At 45.3% G+C, this 17,949-nt stretch overlaps 1 protein-coding gene across 1 annotated transcript in view; it reads left to right on the top strand.

Moving 5' to 3' along the window:
• LOC135916925 (sodium/iodide cotransporter-like) overlaps nt 1-17,949 on the top strand; it is a 91,702-nt gene that overhangs the window by 44,983 nt on the left and 28,770 nt on the right. The window contains exons 4-5 of the mRNA XM_065450364.2: nt 5,264-5,315; nt 17,858-17,925. Of these exons, the coding sequence (XP_065306436.2) occupies nt 5,264-5,315; nt 17,858-17,925 (120 nt within the window). The remainder of the gene's footprint in view (nt 1-5,263; nt 5,316-17,857; nt 17,926-17,949) is intronic.

Here is a 17,949-nt window from a genome sequence, read left to right as displayed (position 1 = left end):
CAGGGGGCGGTAGAAAGTTAGGTGGGCGGATGAGATTAAGAAGTTTGCAGGGACGGCATGGCCACAATTAGTACATGACCGGGGTTGTTGGAGAAATATGGGAGAGGCCTTTGCCCTGCAGTGGGCGTGACCAGGCTGATGATGATGATGAGATAGCCATGGAGCCCGCTGGTGAATGCTTTGTACCAGGAGGTTTCTTTAGCGTGACGAACGGCTGGAAGAAGAGCTTCGGCCACGCTTTACAAGCTCCTCTTGGCTTGAAACCACTGCACCTGTGGCGTAAAGTGAATAAGTAATAAAACAATGAGAACGTACAAAAACGCATGACTCGAATAGGACATGAGGTGTAGTTCTTAGGGCGAATATCACGTTCCACCACTGCGTGTATCGCTTTATGGTGGGTGATAGTGCTAGGCGTACATACATACACAAGCAGTGGAGAGGAAAACACAATACCAAATTGCATACGTTAATTAACCACATAAAGTGTGTGTACATCTACACAAATGACAAAAATGGCCAGAATGACCAAACTCGATGATACCTGTCAGTGATGGCTGTCTTCCTCCTAGAACGCACCGCTGTACGAACAAAGCAATCGATCGCGTCCTTCTTTTTTAACTGATGCGTGTAAACAAACAGCGTCGGTATTGCCACGAAGTTGTGAACGCAAAGAACACGGTATAAATACTGTGAATGACGAATTTAACTTTTATTGGCCGAAGCTGTGCCCACAAAAACAGGCTAAACTTAAACCACAACAATAGCGGCAAACACAGTCGGCGATCGTTGAAATCTTATCAGTGGGTCAAGCGCGACAGCGGCGTCAGCTTTTATACATGAGCCATTGAACATTCGAGAGTAATCGCTGGTGCCTGCGTGTCTTTCAGAAAGTTATCCACCATTCACGTCGCGCATACGTGCAATAAGATTACACAAGGTTCGGCGACAACAGACAACGGATAGAACGATCCATAACATTCGAGAAACTTCCGATACATGCGGGCGCGTCACGCGCTAAGCGATAACATTTGTTTGACGGTGAAAAGCGGTCACCCGAAAAAGATGAACAAGCACATGTGTCAGTATGAATTCCAGATGTCTGGACGACGGCGAAGGACGACGGCGAAGGACGACGACGACATTGACATGTGTCAATGACACAATAAGACGCGCCACTCGACTCCAGAAGATGCCGCACAGGGAAATCAGCCTTCTGCAAGTAAATATTACGTACTGCCGACAAGAATGACGAAACGACAACTAGCAACGGTTCCTAACTGGGATTATCAGCTACTTCCACAGTGCACGCTGTTTCCCGCGTAAGCCCGGCAGTGCAGGAGAGCTTGGCTCTGGCAGATAACTATGCCGACATCACGAGCATTCGCGGAGTGTATAAAGCTGAAATTGTGCACGGTTTGAAGTTGCGAAATGACAGCGCTCTAGCGACGGACACACGGACACGACAGAAAAAAGAAAGAACACTTCGCGTTTCACTCAACCAGATCACGCGAGCTCAGAGATCGTTTGTTTCGCTAGCTCAAAGATACATTTGCGCCTTCGTCGAGATTACTCGTATGAGTCAGTAATGACAAAAACGAAGGTAAACTGCATATGTCAATGCATGCCTGTCCCAAAGTGCAGCCCTAATCCAGGCTTCACGGCGCTGTCGATCGCATTTTACCCACGGAAATCGGAAAATCCGCATTGCCCTGCTGCGATGGTCACGGGAGGTGCAGCCGTAAACAAGATACGACATTGGCATCGCGCCAAATTTCGATGACAATAATGATCGAAAGGCGTTCCGTGCGCGCGGTAGCCAAAATGGCAAGGTTGACGAGTGTAAGTACTTTATTACAGGTCCGGCGAGGACGGGTGAACTCGTTGCGCTCCCGGCTATTCCCACGTCGGGACTGGCAGGTCTAACTCGCGGTCACGAGTACGCCGGACAGCCAGGATTTGCTTGTCTAAAGCGGGGCTACGCAGACGCGAGTCCCAGTTCTCCTTGCTGAACTCGGGGTAACTCGACTCGCACTCCCGGAGCACGTGTGCTAGAGTGGAAGTCTGCCCGTCGAACGGGCAGGTGTCATCGTGATATACATAGGGGTAAACGGCGTAGAACAGCAAGACACGGGTATGTGCCGGTCCGTAATAGTCTAAGAGAAACGGCTGGCGCCCTATTCCACTGACATGTGCAGCGCCTGCCACCGCCTTACTTCACTCACTCGGAGAGAGTCGAGTCCGGCCGTGCGCCTGCCTAATTGCTTCGGTCCTCAGCCGCTAGGGCACTGCGCATGCGCAATTCGGCGTCGCAACAGGCGGATTGTGAACTTCTCGAAAGCGTGCAAAAAAAAAAAAAGAAATTCACATCTGTATTTAAACATTGATTCTGTCGAAAGCCTTCGATCTCCACAGAGCTAACACAGACTCTGGCGTTACCTACCCTCAGCAGTAGACGCAACAAATCATATATTCTTTTTCTCCGTAATTTATTACTTGGAAAAATCTGCTGCTCGCACTTTCTAATGGGCGCTTTTACATTCCGCAGAAAGGCACAAGGAAGCAGCGCTCCTTTATGTCTTCAAATTTTCATCACCCTCTATCTAAAGTGCAGGCAACATATAACGCCTATTCAGAGTGCCTTGATCATCATCGTGCCTAAATTTAATATTTTCCTGAAAGGAGTTGCAGAGGAATTTCAATAACTGAACAAAAGCTCTCATAAAGATATGAGAGCAAACACACAAAAGATTGTGTGTTTGCTCATTCTGTAATCCTTTTTCGGTTTCTCTACTTTTGCTTTGGATTGTCTTTGTGTACACATTTTATGCTCCGTTAAAATCTGCATTCACGAAATTATTATTTTGTGTGGGGGTGCACTGTCTCTCTTGTGCGCTCTTTTTTTGCCGAGTGCGCCAGCACCAGCACCATTGAACTTGTTTCTTGGTGCTTTATTAAACACCTTTGATTGATTGATTGATTTATTACTATACACATTACTTTTGCGTTATGATCTCTTTATATTCTTAATGTGTTTATATTAGAAGTATACATTTATTGTTTCGATCTTTTTTTGTGAGTGACGTGTCCGCCCACCTCTGTAATGCCGAAAGGGTCTCACAAGAAAAATGAATGAAATGAAAAAAAAATGAAATACAGACTTCGTGATGCAGTCGTCATAACGCCATCGTCGTCATACACCATTGGCATCCTTTCGTCGTCAGACCATTCGTCTTCATTATATCGCCGTCATACAGTTATTATGCGTTTCTTGTCATACAGCCATCATGATGCCGTCGCAGCTGTTCCATCGCCATTGTTCTAACTTCGTCATCCGGCTTTCGTCATGCCATAGTCACAAAGTCATCGCCATATCATTGTGGTCATAGCGTCGTCATAGCGTCGTCGCCACGCGGTCATTTTACCATGGTCATCACTTCAGAAACGTTATCTCATTATCGACGTGCCCTCATTGTCATACCGCCTTCATCGTTTCATCGGTGTCATGCTTCTTTCGTGATTCTATCGTAATCATAGTGTCGTCATTGCCCCTTATTATGCCACCGTTGTAATTCCTTCGGTGTCCTGGTGTCGTCGTCAGACAGTCGCTGTCGTGCATCCGGTGCCAAATTGTCGTGGTCTTGCCGTTGTGGCTTCGTCGTCTGGCTGTCGTCATACCGCCGTGGTCACGCCATCGTAGTCATACACTTTTTGTCATCCCATTGTCCCCACGCCATCGTCGTCACGCTGTCATCGTTGTGCAGCGGACATCATTTGGGAATCATCCCAATGCCGTCATGTCATTGTCGTCATAACGCCTTTGTCGTTTGACTGGCATCACTCTTTCGTCATTCCGTTGTCGTCATTGCGGCGTCTTCTTACAGCCATGCCTCCATGCTCATGGGCGACCTCGAAAAGCGAGTGTCACAGCACAGTCGGTCGATACTAAAGACAAGGTATGTCGCATATAGCCAAAGCAAAAAAAAAAAAGAATCTGCGAATTATCGTGCACAACCGATTTTACAAAAACGTGACTTCAGAAGTACGGTGTGTCGCAGCATTCCCTGAATGCTAATCGCATTACGGTCGACAGTCATTGTGAGATGGGTTCTGACGGAAATTTTAGTTATGGCCTATGGTCTAGTATTGTTGGATTGCTGCTAGTAGCGTTGTGCTGCGCGATAACTTTTATTTACATTTCGCGCTGTACTGACGAAAAACCAGAAATATACGTAGCAAAACGAAGTTTCTTTTCCTTCGTCAATAAAAGAAGGAGCAACCGCATAAAAGCTGCTACGCAGAGTGGCTTCACGGGGCGCCTGCACCCCTCCGCCCGAGTTCTTAAGGCAGTGTACGGAGTAATTGTTTTATCGTAACGATGACATTAAATACCCCCTGAATAGTCAAAAATTGGCACTACAACAGATAGCATAGATTTGGATAGGCACCCATCTTGAGTGTAGATATACGTTACAGATGTGTAAGGTAGATCTGTTAAAATTTAAATAGTGATATACAGTGAAGAAACAATGACACAATACTATTCAAGCGATCTGGCCTGAACTGAATGTACAAGATAATCCAAGCGGGAACTGCGAGCATAATTTACGGATACCGTTAAAGAAAATGAATTCGTGATCTCTCGCAAATTTTGGTGAGAACTAATTCAAATGTGCACATAGCCGAAACTGCAGCATTAGTTTACCGTCAATTGTGCGGCAAGTATTAGAATGCCGATGCTTAGTATGACGTGATTTATTTTTTGATGCTTTCTCTGTAAACTTTGCAATTTCAGTGAGGGGTCAATCCTCCTTAACTATTCTCGACTTGTAAAGACGACACAGTACAAGCTACTCCTTGACATGCCACCGACTGGCTCACGCCGTGCCGTCGTCGTCAAAATATGGTTGTTATGTAGTCTTCGTGATACAGTCACCATCACGCCATCACTGTCCTACTCTCGTCGTCATTGCATTTTCCTCATATCACTGTCATTCTTAGATCGTACAGAGACTTGATATTGACATTAACATTTTTTCAACAGGGGTTGTGTATTGGGGTGGTAAGAAACGTTGCAAGTTTGTCGAATAACTCACTTGTGTAACAGCAGTAGCTTATTAATGTTCTCTGAAGTGGCAGTTACTTTATAATACAAAGTGGACATACACAGAGAAATATATAATAGAAAATTAGATTCTATGATTTCGGTTCGTTATATTTAGTTTTGCATAATAGCTAATACTTCTTTATATGTTTACTGCAGCAAACTTTAGGAGCAGTCACCATCTACGCTGCTGCTGTCGCCATGACCACAAGTAAGATTCAACAGCTACTGCATAAATTTTGACAGTCAGTGAGATGTAAAATATTCAAAGCGCAAAAGCGGCTGGAGCATAGAGTGAAAAAAAAGGAACACATCACGAACTGTGAACATATAAGTGAGTGACTGTGAAATTTCTGGCTCTTTGTGTGTTGCAGTTTAATTGTAGTACTGTGATGCAGCAGGTGTTCTTTCATAGGGCAACAATGATAAAAACGTCGAATTAGTTTTTGAAGGATTAAAATGTAATGGACATTCTACCTCATATTTCCATATTAATTATTTGCAAGTCCTCGATAATTGTTGTTCTATCTTTCTGCAAACATGTTTGCTAAAGTTGTCTTTCATTTTTTTATAAAGTAAGTTCTACGCGAACATCAGTGTTGGCTTCGTACCAATGATTTGCCGAATAAGATAGTTCCAACAATGAGCTGATAGAAGTTGTAAAACAAAGATAATTATTATGTCGCAAGCTTCCAAAGAGAGCCCACAATTATGCTGGAAATGAAATTCCGATCAATTCATTTAAAAATTCGACCGCGTGGACATGTGAATGTATCCTTGATGAAACGTGGTGAGATCGGCGCCTGTACGTACGGGACAAAGAAAGAATTCAAGAAAAACAATCGCCGATGCTCCTGCTCGAATATACCACTTCACGCTTTTTGCTACGATTGTGTTGCTTAAAAACCTCTATGAACTTCATTCAACAGCACGTTGCCATTATGTACTGCCTGAATGTGACCTGGACTATAACGATGTAAATAACGTTTCGCCATGTTCTCGCGTTTAAAAAAAGAATACGGCAAAACTAAAAGAACACCACTGAGAGCCGTGTGAAAGCCTAAGGAAAAAAATTTTATGCGGTCAAGACTGGTTATCAATTGACGACAATAAAAAAAAACGGTGAGCCGGAGAAGGCCCAAGCAACATCACCACTATATACGCGTAATATCCGCTGTAAGGTAGATCTGGTGAAGTTCTCAATAACATTACTAAAGTGAGCAGATACGTTGACGATCCTTCCAGACCATGATTCCCGTGCACATAATGAGGCCTTAACGCAATCAGCGCTGCTTCATACTTGCTCACAAAGCATAACAGCAAATAGGGATGCAAAAAGCACTTCCAAATAATAAAATAGTTATAGAAATCACGCTCATAACGCAGCATATATATATATATATATATATATATATATATATATATATATATATATATATATATATATATATATATATATATATATATATATATATGTTATATACCTATATATGAACAACAAGTTCTTGTAAGAGCACAGTTTAGGCTTCTCCGCCGCTTTAGTAAGAAATTAGTTTTCATAGGACGACACGGCTTATTAGAGGAAGAGGTATCAGATAAAATATTTGGTGCGAAGGCATAAGATCACACATTCAGCGTGCTTACCAATTTGTAATGGGGTCACAGAATGATGATATTTTGAAGTGATAAACTGCGAGCGAAGAAGGAAAACCTCAGCCTGGGGCCAACAATTTGGCAAGGGGATTTGTCTTCGTCAAGGCGGCTACAGTTTTTCTTGCTTGCTTGCTTTTATAAAGAGGTGAAGCTTGCTTTTCTAAAGAGGTGAGGAGCCCAAGTGGGTACGAAAGGGTGAGCGCAGGTATGCGTAAGGGAAGGGGAAATGTTTAACATGAGGGCTGAGCTGTGAAAGGGCCAAAGGGCCGCTACTACACGCGCTTGTGTAGCAGATGTGGCAAAAGAAAATTGCCCAAGAAAACGCCGGCACATGTAAATGGGTATTATTAATTTGTTGTGCTTATGCTAGCAGATCAAATAATTATCCTTGGTGATATTACTTACTTCAAGCCAAGAAATGTTTTTGGCAGATTTTCAACCGTGTTCAAAATCGTGAGGAATTAAGTGCGTGGGCCTTTGTTTTTGTATAGTCCCGTCAACGACGCCTTGTGGCCACGGAAAATAACGTTAGAGAGTGGTACGATGCCCTTATTTTCTTGTAATACCTCTGGGTCAGCAAAATAATAGAGCTTAATCAGATTCATTCGAAAAATTTGCCTTGAAGCTTAGTTCAAGCTCACCATACTCATGGCTCAGAGAGAGATAAGAAGAAAAGACAGCGAGGTTACCGAAGGGCGCCCACCGGTTAGCTGCGCTACTCGTCGGGAAAAGTAAAGGGGAAAGAAAGCTAAGCAACGAGAGTCATTGTACTCACACCTTCAGGTGGATGTTCGCTCAGGTGTATAGTCACAAGCTCTCGTGTAGTCTTCACAAAGCTTAGCGCTTTGCTGGCTTTGTGCATAATAGGCGCCTGCGGCCATGGTACCAAGATTTTTGCTTCCGAGATCAATCCGTCGTCTAAGCGGTTACGACTAGTATGCAGAGCATACCATTGAGAGTCGCAGGTTGGACAGTGAACCAGAAGGTTTAACTATAGCTTAAACACCTCATGAGAAGGGTGGTTCCTCGGGATGGAGACTAACGAGAAACCAAACGTATAGGCAAACTCACTCCCTGTCAAAGACCAAAAAACGAGCCCCCGCCCGAGTCACTCAGCGACCGACTCGCTGTAATCAAACTCAGGCACACTCGCCTGAACTCTCGAGCTCATTCATATGCATGCATGCTCACCTAAATTCACAGAAACACTCATTCCTTCCGACTGACTGAATAATCGCATAGACTAACTCAATCATATAAACACGGGCTAAATAGAACTCGCCAGGATTCACAATCATAAGTTAATGGACGGAGTACTTACTCGTCGCAGAGTCCGCTTTCTGTTTAACGGCATTACAATCACCGGGTAGGTTTGGACATTTGGCGGTGAAAGGAAGTCTTTTGGGCATGTTACTTTGTTCTGTTAGTACACCAGCCTTATGCTTTCGAAAAGAAAATAACTCCTCAATTACCTAATTAGATGAAAGTATATGATTACTTTGGCAGTAATAACGCATTTCTAGGGCTTTACTAGTGGCGAAATAGCTATTTGAATTCTTAACAAAATTTATGGAGTTATTTTTTGCCGGTAACTTTCACAGCGAAGAGGGGGTGTTGAAGGCGTTATGTGCTAGCAACTGGAGAGAACTTCGTCGATGAAATATATGATAGCAACCCTAAAGACGCGATAGCGCGCATACGTTGTAACAACTTAGAAGAAAACTATCGTTGATTTTTATCAGCACCTAAAGCTGCGAAGTCAGTGCAAGGTTAATGTATATAAGTTATCTTGAACGAGTTTGCTTTTGCAAGGTGTCTATTTCACGTGCGGCAGGCATCGCCCAACTTGAACGCATTCTTTGTAGATCTCGGTAGTGGAGGAGTGTATTTCTAAGGCCAGAGACACTGCGATGCAACCCAATCTCATTACATGACGTACGGTGGGAAGAACAATGTACTCTCTGTATTGACGAACCCTCAGTGGCACAAAACGAGTGCCAGAGAACTAGGCCACAGAAAAGCCTAAACAACTTAGCTGCAGGGAACGCACTCAGTGGTAAGCTGCGTAGAACTTTTTCCATAATCCACCCCTTGCACAAATAGGCCTGCAAGATTTGCTGCAGACCTTGCACATTGCACTTGTCAATATTATTTATGAGTTTTTTCGTTCAGACGCAGTGTGTCCTAACTAAGGCTTAACGGTTCCAACAAGGCTCGGTCATGGGTGCACGGTGAAACTCGTTCGAGATCATGCTGTCTCAGCCTCGCATGTTGTTCATGGTTCTAAATATACTTGGAATCACATGTGGGTCACACGTACTTCAACTCACTCAAACTGACACGAGCCCTGCCTGATTAAGTGCAAGGTTCACTCGGACTCAGACTAATGACGGGCATAGCTGCATGTCGAATCTAAAAGAGCTGGTGCGTGAAAAGTTGTTATAAATTTATGTTTACAACAAAGGGCTAACAAACAAGAGGCGAATTGAAGGAGACAGTAGAAAGTGCCCGTATTTGTTTTTCTACATTCCTTGTTTGTCGTCGCTTTTCCCTAAAGGTTGGTGTGTCTGAGTAAGCCGGATCCGTAATGAGATCGCCGACTTACTGCGGATGCACCTTTCGCAGAAACCTTTCCAACGTGTTCTTTTGAAAAGATTGTGGAATGGCATTGGGGCATCCAGACCTACATTTCCCTAAAGTGCCTTTTATAGCTTGCTGTGTTGCTTTGCTACGTTGAACTCTGTAATCAATTCCATACTTTCTGTGGCCTCTGTGGCCTGTATACTTTTGCTAACAGGTTTACACATAGTTCAGAGCAACGTATTTCGCAGTTACGTGAAGAGGGCTTGACGCTAAGATTAAACGTGTCACATACTGGCTGTCCTGAGAAGATAAAGTGTTTTATAGAGTGTTTGCTGTAACAGCTTTATTCTTCTTCAGCCTGTTTCGTTCAGTATATGTACATATTACAGAGCTCCTATTTGCCCCGCTGGAAGACAAAACCAGCACTTTCGTAGGGCAGCCGAAGCGCCGTATCAAACTTCACACTTGAGAGCAAATAAGGTTTTGAAAAGGATGAGGATTTCGGCATTTGCATGCATCAAACTGATTTACGTAATGAATACCTTAATGCAGCACTCCAACGTACGCAATAACATAGCTAATATTTGCATATTACGAGCTTAGGCAGGCAGGCGACAGCACGAGAAACTGGCAATTGATGCACGTCCCACACTTCTCAAAGAGCTCGTCGGCTTTGGCGCGAGAGGAGTACGCGTTGTTGGTGCCCAAGGTTACGTATCTCATCGCTGTCAACCAGTTGTTGTGACTCTGCGCCTGAGCTGGTGATGATCACCAATTTACATCGTGAGAGTTCACAAGGTGAGAGTTCGACTACTAGTACGAGCATGAGTAGGAGTACATGCACAAGTAGGAGAGTGAGAGAGACTGTGATTGTGAATAGGGAGAGGCGCAACCGTACGACCAGGAGCACAAGCACGAGTCGAAGCACAGTCGCACAGCACTCAAGATCCACATTTTACGCACTGCTTTTTCCCTTTCTCTCGTCGGGGAAATTCACTGTTCTTCTCGGTCAATCACAATCGCTGAACGCTCAGCAAAATCCCGCCCACGACGTTGCATCGTCCCGCCGGGTTCCGCATCCTTGTGTTGCACGTTCGCCCCCGCATACGAGGCAACGACGTGGTAAGCTGGCAACTTGATGTTGAAGTCATTCCCACGGAAGTCCTCGATGTTGACCCCTTTGATCAGCTAGTTAGCCATTCGTGATGGCCCGTTTGAGAGGGTGAGGCTCGGATAGGGTGGTGTTTACGGTTGTGGTTGTTTCCACTAAGGACGGCGGCTGTGATCGCCTCGACGTGAACGCCTTTGTTGGCGTGTGACTGTCTAACTGGGTGTAACTTCGGTTGGCCGGAACTGAGGTGCGTCGTAACTGTTGTTAGTACGTCCGTCTAACTAGGGTATATGTCGGGTCCAGTTTCGTCCAAGCGGGCGCTCGTCTCGCCCGTCAACTTTGGTTACACGGATCTAGTAGCCAGCTCCTTGGTCCTCAGAAACCGACGATACTGTCACGTGGTAGTGACGGCGAAAAAAAAGCAGAAAAAACTGGGAATGGTGAAACTAACTTTTATTGGGCGAACCTGTGCCTTCAAAAGCAAGTTACATTCTTTTTTTTGTATTGCGATAAAGGCTTGCCCTTAAGGCATAATTCTTGGAGCGTATATGTGTATTATATGTGTGCTGTGAGGCCTGTGTTGTGTATGAATTGAAGCAGTGTTTTGTGGAATCTGTTGTCATGTATCCAGCGGTCATAGCTGGTTGTCACACTGTAGCGGAGGCCGCCTTGCAGTAGGAGACGCGAGCGTTCCGATTGTAAACCCGTACATGTCTATATTAGGTGGTATGCCTCTGATTCCACCACAGGAACGGAGCAGTATGGACACGTAGCACCCAGTGGTAAATGCGACCAGTTCCACCTTGAGACAACAGCTGGTGTAAGGGCCACCCCGGCCCGAAGCCTCCTAAGCACAACTTCCTCCGCCCTAGTAAGGTGAAGGGGGAGGGAGCAGACGCACGGCGGGATAAGAGCGCGTGTGTCCTGCCGGAAAACATTTTTACGGGCTCGCAGCGAGTTCACTCAAAGCACAACAATAGCGGCGAACGCAGTCGGCGATCGTTGAAAATCTGATCAGCGGGTCAAGGGCGTCGGCTTTTATACATCAGTCATCGAAGGTTCCAGAGTAATGATTGGACCCGCGTGTCTTCCAAAAAGTTCGATACTATTCGCGTCACGCGATGAAATCAGATTACACAAGGCTCGGTGACAACATACAGCCTATAGAACCATCGATAACTTTCCAGAAACGTCCGATACATGCAGGCGCGTCCTGCGCTGCGCGATAACGTATGTTAGGCGGGGAAACGCAGTCACCCGATAAACACGTACACGTGTCAATATTCTCGTGAACGGCCTTTCGTAGCTGCATGCTTGCCGGTGAAGCATCAATCGTAGGGAAGGAACGCGTGGTAAACAATGCTAAACGTAAATCATAACAGCGTGTGATCGGCAGGGCTCATTAAGAAAAATGGAGGCCCTGGGCTAATGCGCATGCAAGTCCCCTTTCTCTATACTGACACCTCCCCCCCCCCCTGTCGCCTGCTACGCTACGGGAAATATGCTATGTTTCATTTTGATTCCACCAAATTAAAGATAACGAAGTGCGATCAACGGGATTATTATTATTGTTATTATTATTATAAGGAAAACAACAGAACTTGCTTGAAACGCGGGCTGTTGTAAACACGAACACATATGTTCACTTCGTGATTAATCTGCATTCTGTTTTCAGCAAAAGGTAGGCTTTAAGGAAAAGTTTAGTGCACTCTAGACGAAGAAGAACGCAGAAAAGACAACAAAGCTCAGATGTCGTTCCTTCTGAAGCTAGTCTTTGTTTGCATCACTAAGTGTAATCCCGTGAGGAGGCGCATAGTTGTATCCAAAACATTCTTTATTAAAATTCAAGGATCAGACTGCAATAATCGTTATACAGGTTACTCTATAAATATGCAATAGATATATACAACACTTAAGGCAATACAAACACTATAAAAATGCACTAGAATACCGATGAAAATTACCAACTGTAATTACAAAACATTATTTGAAAATATTTTAGCTAAAGGTAAGACAAGCAAGGGCAATACCAAATAAACCTGGCACTATCAAAAACAACAAAAATAGAGTTCTTTATAAGCACGCTAAATATCACAAGAAGAATAAACAAGAGACGAACAACGAAGATTTGTATATGTTGAATTACACTGCTCAGTGTTTCATTGGCAACGTGGAGGCGACAGAACGAACCTATTGGAACTATTATAGTATAGCGCAAACAGTCCTCTTTTAAAATGGCATCTCTGGCGCCTTCGCTTTGGCGAAATCAGATATAGTCTGTTCGAAGGATAGATCGCGGGAGAGGTCACTTTCAATGGACATGATAGCAAACGAGTTCACCTTGTCGTCAGGGAGGCTTGAACGAAGGCGATTTTTTATCACGGACAACTTGGAAAACGACCGTTCGGTCTCACAGTTTTGCCACAGGTATGCTCAAGTACATTCGCAAAGCAATAGAAAGGCTCGGAAACACATCAATGAGGTTTCTTTCGTGCAGCAACTTCATTATTCCCAGGGGACTCGTGTCCTGGCACATCGAGTTGAGCAGAAAGTTCTCAAACTGAACGATTTCAGCGGGAAATGCTGGCTCCAAACCATTCTTGTAGGTTTTCACCAATTTCTCAGCCTGCTGTGCCAGAGAGTCCTCGCTCCCAACTTCTGCCAGCAATTTTAAGAATCCGAACCTTTCGCAGAGTTTAGTGTAGGCAGCCTTTCGCACTCGCAAAGCAGAGCCTAGACTGTCAAGTACAACATTGTAGGCCTCTACGATAAACTTTTTTTCTGTAGCGCACTATCGTTTTTTCCGTCCGGGTGCTTACTCAAAACGATGCGTTTGCCCTCATCCTGTTAACATTGATTGGTACTTAGCGTACGTGCTCTCTCTTCGAAGGTATCAAAGAGAGGTCACAAAGAATCAATAAACCCTTCTAGAGAGCTCAGCAGGTCTACAGCAGTTGAAATCTCTGGGCCTGGTTTCTGAAGTGCTGCGCTCGTTTTGTCAAAGCGCTCCAAGATTTCACTCCAGAAAATCGCCATGAATGCAATTACTTGTTTTGTCATTTTCTTGAAGAGGAAGTGCGCTTCGTTCTTAGTGTCACCGTTTTCTTCCTCGTTCTTTGATATAGCTTCAAGGCAGCACAAGACTGCATTGAAATTTTTCAGAATGACCTTACGTGATTCAGCGTGTCTTGACCACCTGGTCTCAGAGAGACATTTCAAAACAAGCTGCTGGCCAGTTCTGCCCATGCTGTCGAAAAGATCCCTCCATCGCTTACGTGAGGCAGCAAAGAACACATACAGTCTCTGAATTACAGTGAAAAATTTGACGGCCTCAAGGCAACTGTCCATGCTACACGCGCCAACTAAGTTCAGTGAATGACCAGCACACGGGACGTAGATTGCCAATTCGTTCAGGTGTTTGATTTGAGCTTGCAGTACTTTGTATTTTGCTAGCATATTACTCACATTATCATAAGCTTGGCCCCTACAAACATCAATTGAGACCTCATTGGTCGTGAAGAGGGACATCACGGTATCGAAAAGATACAAGCTGGTATGCGATTCAATTCGAACAAATCCAAGAAAGCGTTCATACACTTTCCAATTTAAATAGTATCGTAAAACAACGGACAGCTGATCAACGTGAGTAAGGTCTGGAGTCGAATCAACAATTAAAGAGAAGTATTTTGCGCGTTTCACTTCGTGAACGAGGCGTTCCTTGACTGCCTTTGCCAGGGGCTCGTTTTTTGACAGATACGATGGGTGACCTTCTCATTTGTTCCCGAAGCGTTTGATGTGCTCCTCTAGAAAGGGATAAAACTTGGCAATGGCCTCAAGCCCTCCCATATACTTGTCATTTCTCGGTGAACCAAAAATATTCTCACTGCCCCTAAACGCTAGGTTGGCTCACCTAGAAGCTTAACTACAAGGACTACGCGCTTCAACACCTCTGTCCAGTAAGCAGTCTCAGTGACAAGATGCTTATTCAGCTCTTTGTCAATTGTGCTGCTCGAGTTAGGGCGGGCGAGCCATGCTGCCACGTAGTTTCGATGCTCAACGTTAATTTCATGTGCGCAAACCTTTTCTTCTACTCTTTTCCGATCAGAAAAACCGTGCATGGTGAAAGCACTGGGGTTACTTAAAATCGAAAATAGTTTGCACATGAAACAGTAAGGGGAACATTTGGGCTCCGAGTAAATTAAGCAGTGTGGCTCGTACGCCTCCCCCTTTACAGCCTTTCGCACGAAAAGATGAGGTGACATATAGCGTTTCTGAGTTTTGTATTGCCCTTCTGAAGAGGGAAAATTTTCTGCCCGAATTTGAAAATAGAGTGGCCCTTTTTCAAAGCATACATTCCGAAAGCTGTCAATAATAACGTCCGGCCACTTAGGAGGGTCACTTCGGAGAATCTCGCAACGTACCTCTTGCTGTGGGGGTGTCTGTACTTCTCTGTTGCCGCAACGAGAAGCCGCGACATTCGTCCTTTCGAGGCGCACTTTTTGGGTGGGAACATTATTATTTGAAACCAAACTAGCAGGAAACAAGTGAGTCGGTTCTTGGAGTGTTGTTTCCTGGCGCTCGTCAGTAGAAGGAGGCTCATCAGAGATGTTTGGCACCTGTTGATAAGCAATAGCAGAAATCGGGCGTAGTGGACCGGACACCAGGAGCTCTGTGTCAGGGGCCCGGCCGAGTAGCAGAGACGTTGCTGACTCAGGAACAGGACAGGGTTCGGCTAGCGTTGGTTCCTCAGAAATATGGACGTCCGAAGTTGGCACCGTTTTCACAGGATCCAGACAACCAAGATGAGTCAAACCTAGCTTCTTGCCAGGAAACCCTGGTGATGGAGTTGGCAAGTCCTCCACAGAAGCACAGTCGGTACTATAGGGAGTTTGACACCGACTCTGGGTACAGCAATCATACTGCTCCGCGGAAGCTTCATTCAGTAGGTTCTTTGTCATGTTTGGTAGCATCTTTTCAAACTCTTCTCCTTCTAAATTCGCCTTTCGTTTAGGCGCACCACTTTGATGCTTCCGACCGAGCATTTTCGCATGAATGGATGCTAATTGTTCACCGGGAACTTTGTCAGTCTGACGCGACCACAGGTGTCCAACCGTGGCCGCCCCGATGACTGGCGCAGGCTGCCTGGATGATCCGTGGCTGGCCGAGAGTGGTGCGTCCCCCGGGAGCTCCTCAGCGGGCGGACTTGTGCAAGCTTAACCGGCGGCTCGGGCTGAATCGCAGCCCGCGGTCAACTTCCTTTTATAGACGCGTGCCGCGTCTGTCTGTTACTAGCGCCAAAGCAGCGTTCACATACGCATAGAGTTCCTTGTACAAATTCCCTCCTTCTCCGTACAAAATCACTCCTTCTCCCGTTCTGTTCTCGTCCTCCTATTGGCTAGGAGCAATCGACTGTTCTGGGAGGTTCTCGATTTTCCTTTCACCCCGTCGGCGCCGAGCGCGAGAATAAAGGGGAGAGGGCGACTCCTAGCGCGGGCGAAGTTACGTGCCCTCTGTCACCTCTGAGTCATCTTTTTCTACTTCTTTCTGGAAAGTTCGGTGGCCAGTCTGACCTACTTTTTCCATCGAACGCGCCTGAGGGTGTGCAGCCACTAGGCAGGAATGGGCGCTGGAGACAGGCCTTTGTGTCCAGCTCTCCAACTTCCCCCTTCACTCTTCCACAACCCTTGCCCGAACAGTGAATATTTCATGCCCCATGGCACGTGGACAAAAGCACGTGTGACGTCTCCTGTTCTTTCCTGCGTAGACTCTGCCATAAGACTCATCATCATCTGCTATCGGACTCATCCTCCCCCGCCCAAATTACCATCACGGTAAAGAAAAGTCGAATGGGAGGCACTGTTAGGTGCTGCATCACATCCTTTCTATGAGAAGGACAGCGGCGGAACTATTTGAGAGGTGGAGGTTGGCGTGGTGGTGACGAAGGGCAAGGGAGATTTAGGTCCTCATCCCACATTACATGTTTTAGGTGCTTCCCCCTTGCCCCTCCTCTCCAGACAGCACTGGACAGATGGACTGACAGGAAACCATGAAAACTCTTCCAAGCAAACGCACCTCGCTTCGTAAGAAAGAGGGCCCTACCGGGGTGGCGGGGGATCCCTGTTTTTGCAGCTCGACAAGCTCTCCCCAAATGATGAGGCTAAATGCATGCTGTTACATTAGGCGGGGGGCCCCGTCTGCTCGTTCTGGTTTTCTCGCTTTGTACATGTCGCTCGAAGTTCCGTTGCCCATGGTTCCATATACTAAGCAGGTTACAATAAATGGGCCCCCTTCTCCTACTGTCCAAGAGAAGGCACTGGACTGCAGCCCCCTTAGCTGCCCCCCCTTAATCCAGCGCTGGTGATCGGGACTTAGTGACTGTTTTCATACGTGTCTACCATGAAAAGGCTTATCCATTTTAACATTCTGTAATTATTTGCTCTGTAAAAAAAATATGAGAAAAAATGATCTTGGCTTTGTGGTTACAGTATTTGGCTGCTGTGCTCGGAGGGAGATGTTCGATTGCGCTATCGGACAGGCATTTCTTTCTTTTACAAAGGTCGAAGTGTTGCGAAACTAGGGTAACCTACTTAACCTGTTTCTTCCGCAAGGTGCTGGAATGAGGTAAGCAAAGCTTCGCAAGAAAAACCCATTTCGAATATTTTTTTTAAAAGGTTTGTTTGAAGCGAGATAACAAAATGGGCTACTTGCTAAGCTGGGCGATGAAACCTTGTGAAAAGATGTCTGCGTCATCGTATTTGCATGTTACGTCTTTGTGTGTTTAAATATATTTCATATTTTTATTGTAATTCTGGAGTAGCATGCCCGGCTGTCAGCCAGGCAAACATCTACAGATTTTCATTGATGATAGCACCTGTCTCATCTCATCCCTATGAAGAGCTGGACATGACCCCAGGTGAAATATTTGTGACTCATTTCGTTTGAGCAGGTCTGGTCGCTCAGGCAGCGGTCGAGTAAAGGAGAAGAAAACAAAAAGATAACTTTACGTAAACGTTTTGCTAAGTATGCCAGGAACTAAATCGATATTCCTACATGGCACGAACCGACACTTCGAAGCTTTAATAACACCACGGAACATGGACACACAACAGGAGGTTTGTGAAATATGGCATGTAGCCACTTAAAATAAGTAATTTTTCTCAACTATACAGCCTTTTCAGTCAAATGAATAAAGATAGTTTTGAACGGATTCTTTATAAGTATGAACTATTTTCTCTTGCTTTTTAGTATCCTTCGCAGAAAGTTTTTTGCAGTGCGTCACTATACTAAGTCAGCTCTGCATAAGGGTAGTGTTTCGATAGAATATATGAATGTAAATAATTTATCAGGGACGCACTCTGTGGCCTACGGTTGCGTTAGTAGGACTTCGTTTTTCACACTTCTTGCAGTGCTTCGAATTCCACTGACGGTCTCTTGTGTTGTCCTTGGCATCGCTGGAACTACGTACACTGCTCTCGTAAGTCAATGTTCTAGATCTATG

This window comes from Dermacentor albipictus, unplaced genomic scaffold (genome assembly GCF_038994185.2).
Source record: "Dermacentor albipictus isolate Rhodes 1998 colony unplaced genomic scaffold, USDA_Dalb.pri_finalv2 scaffold_38, whole genome shotgun sequence".
Taxonomy (NCBI): domain Eukaryota; kingdom Metazoa; phylum Arthropoda; class Arachnida; order Ixodida; family Ixodidae; genus Dermacentor; species Dermacentor albipictus.
The sequence above is the reverse complement of the archived record's forward strand: the minus strand, read 5'-3'. Positions and strand labels throughout refer to the sequence as shown.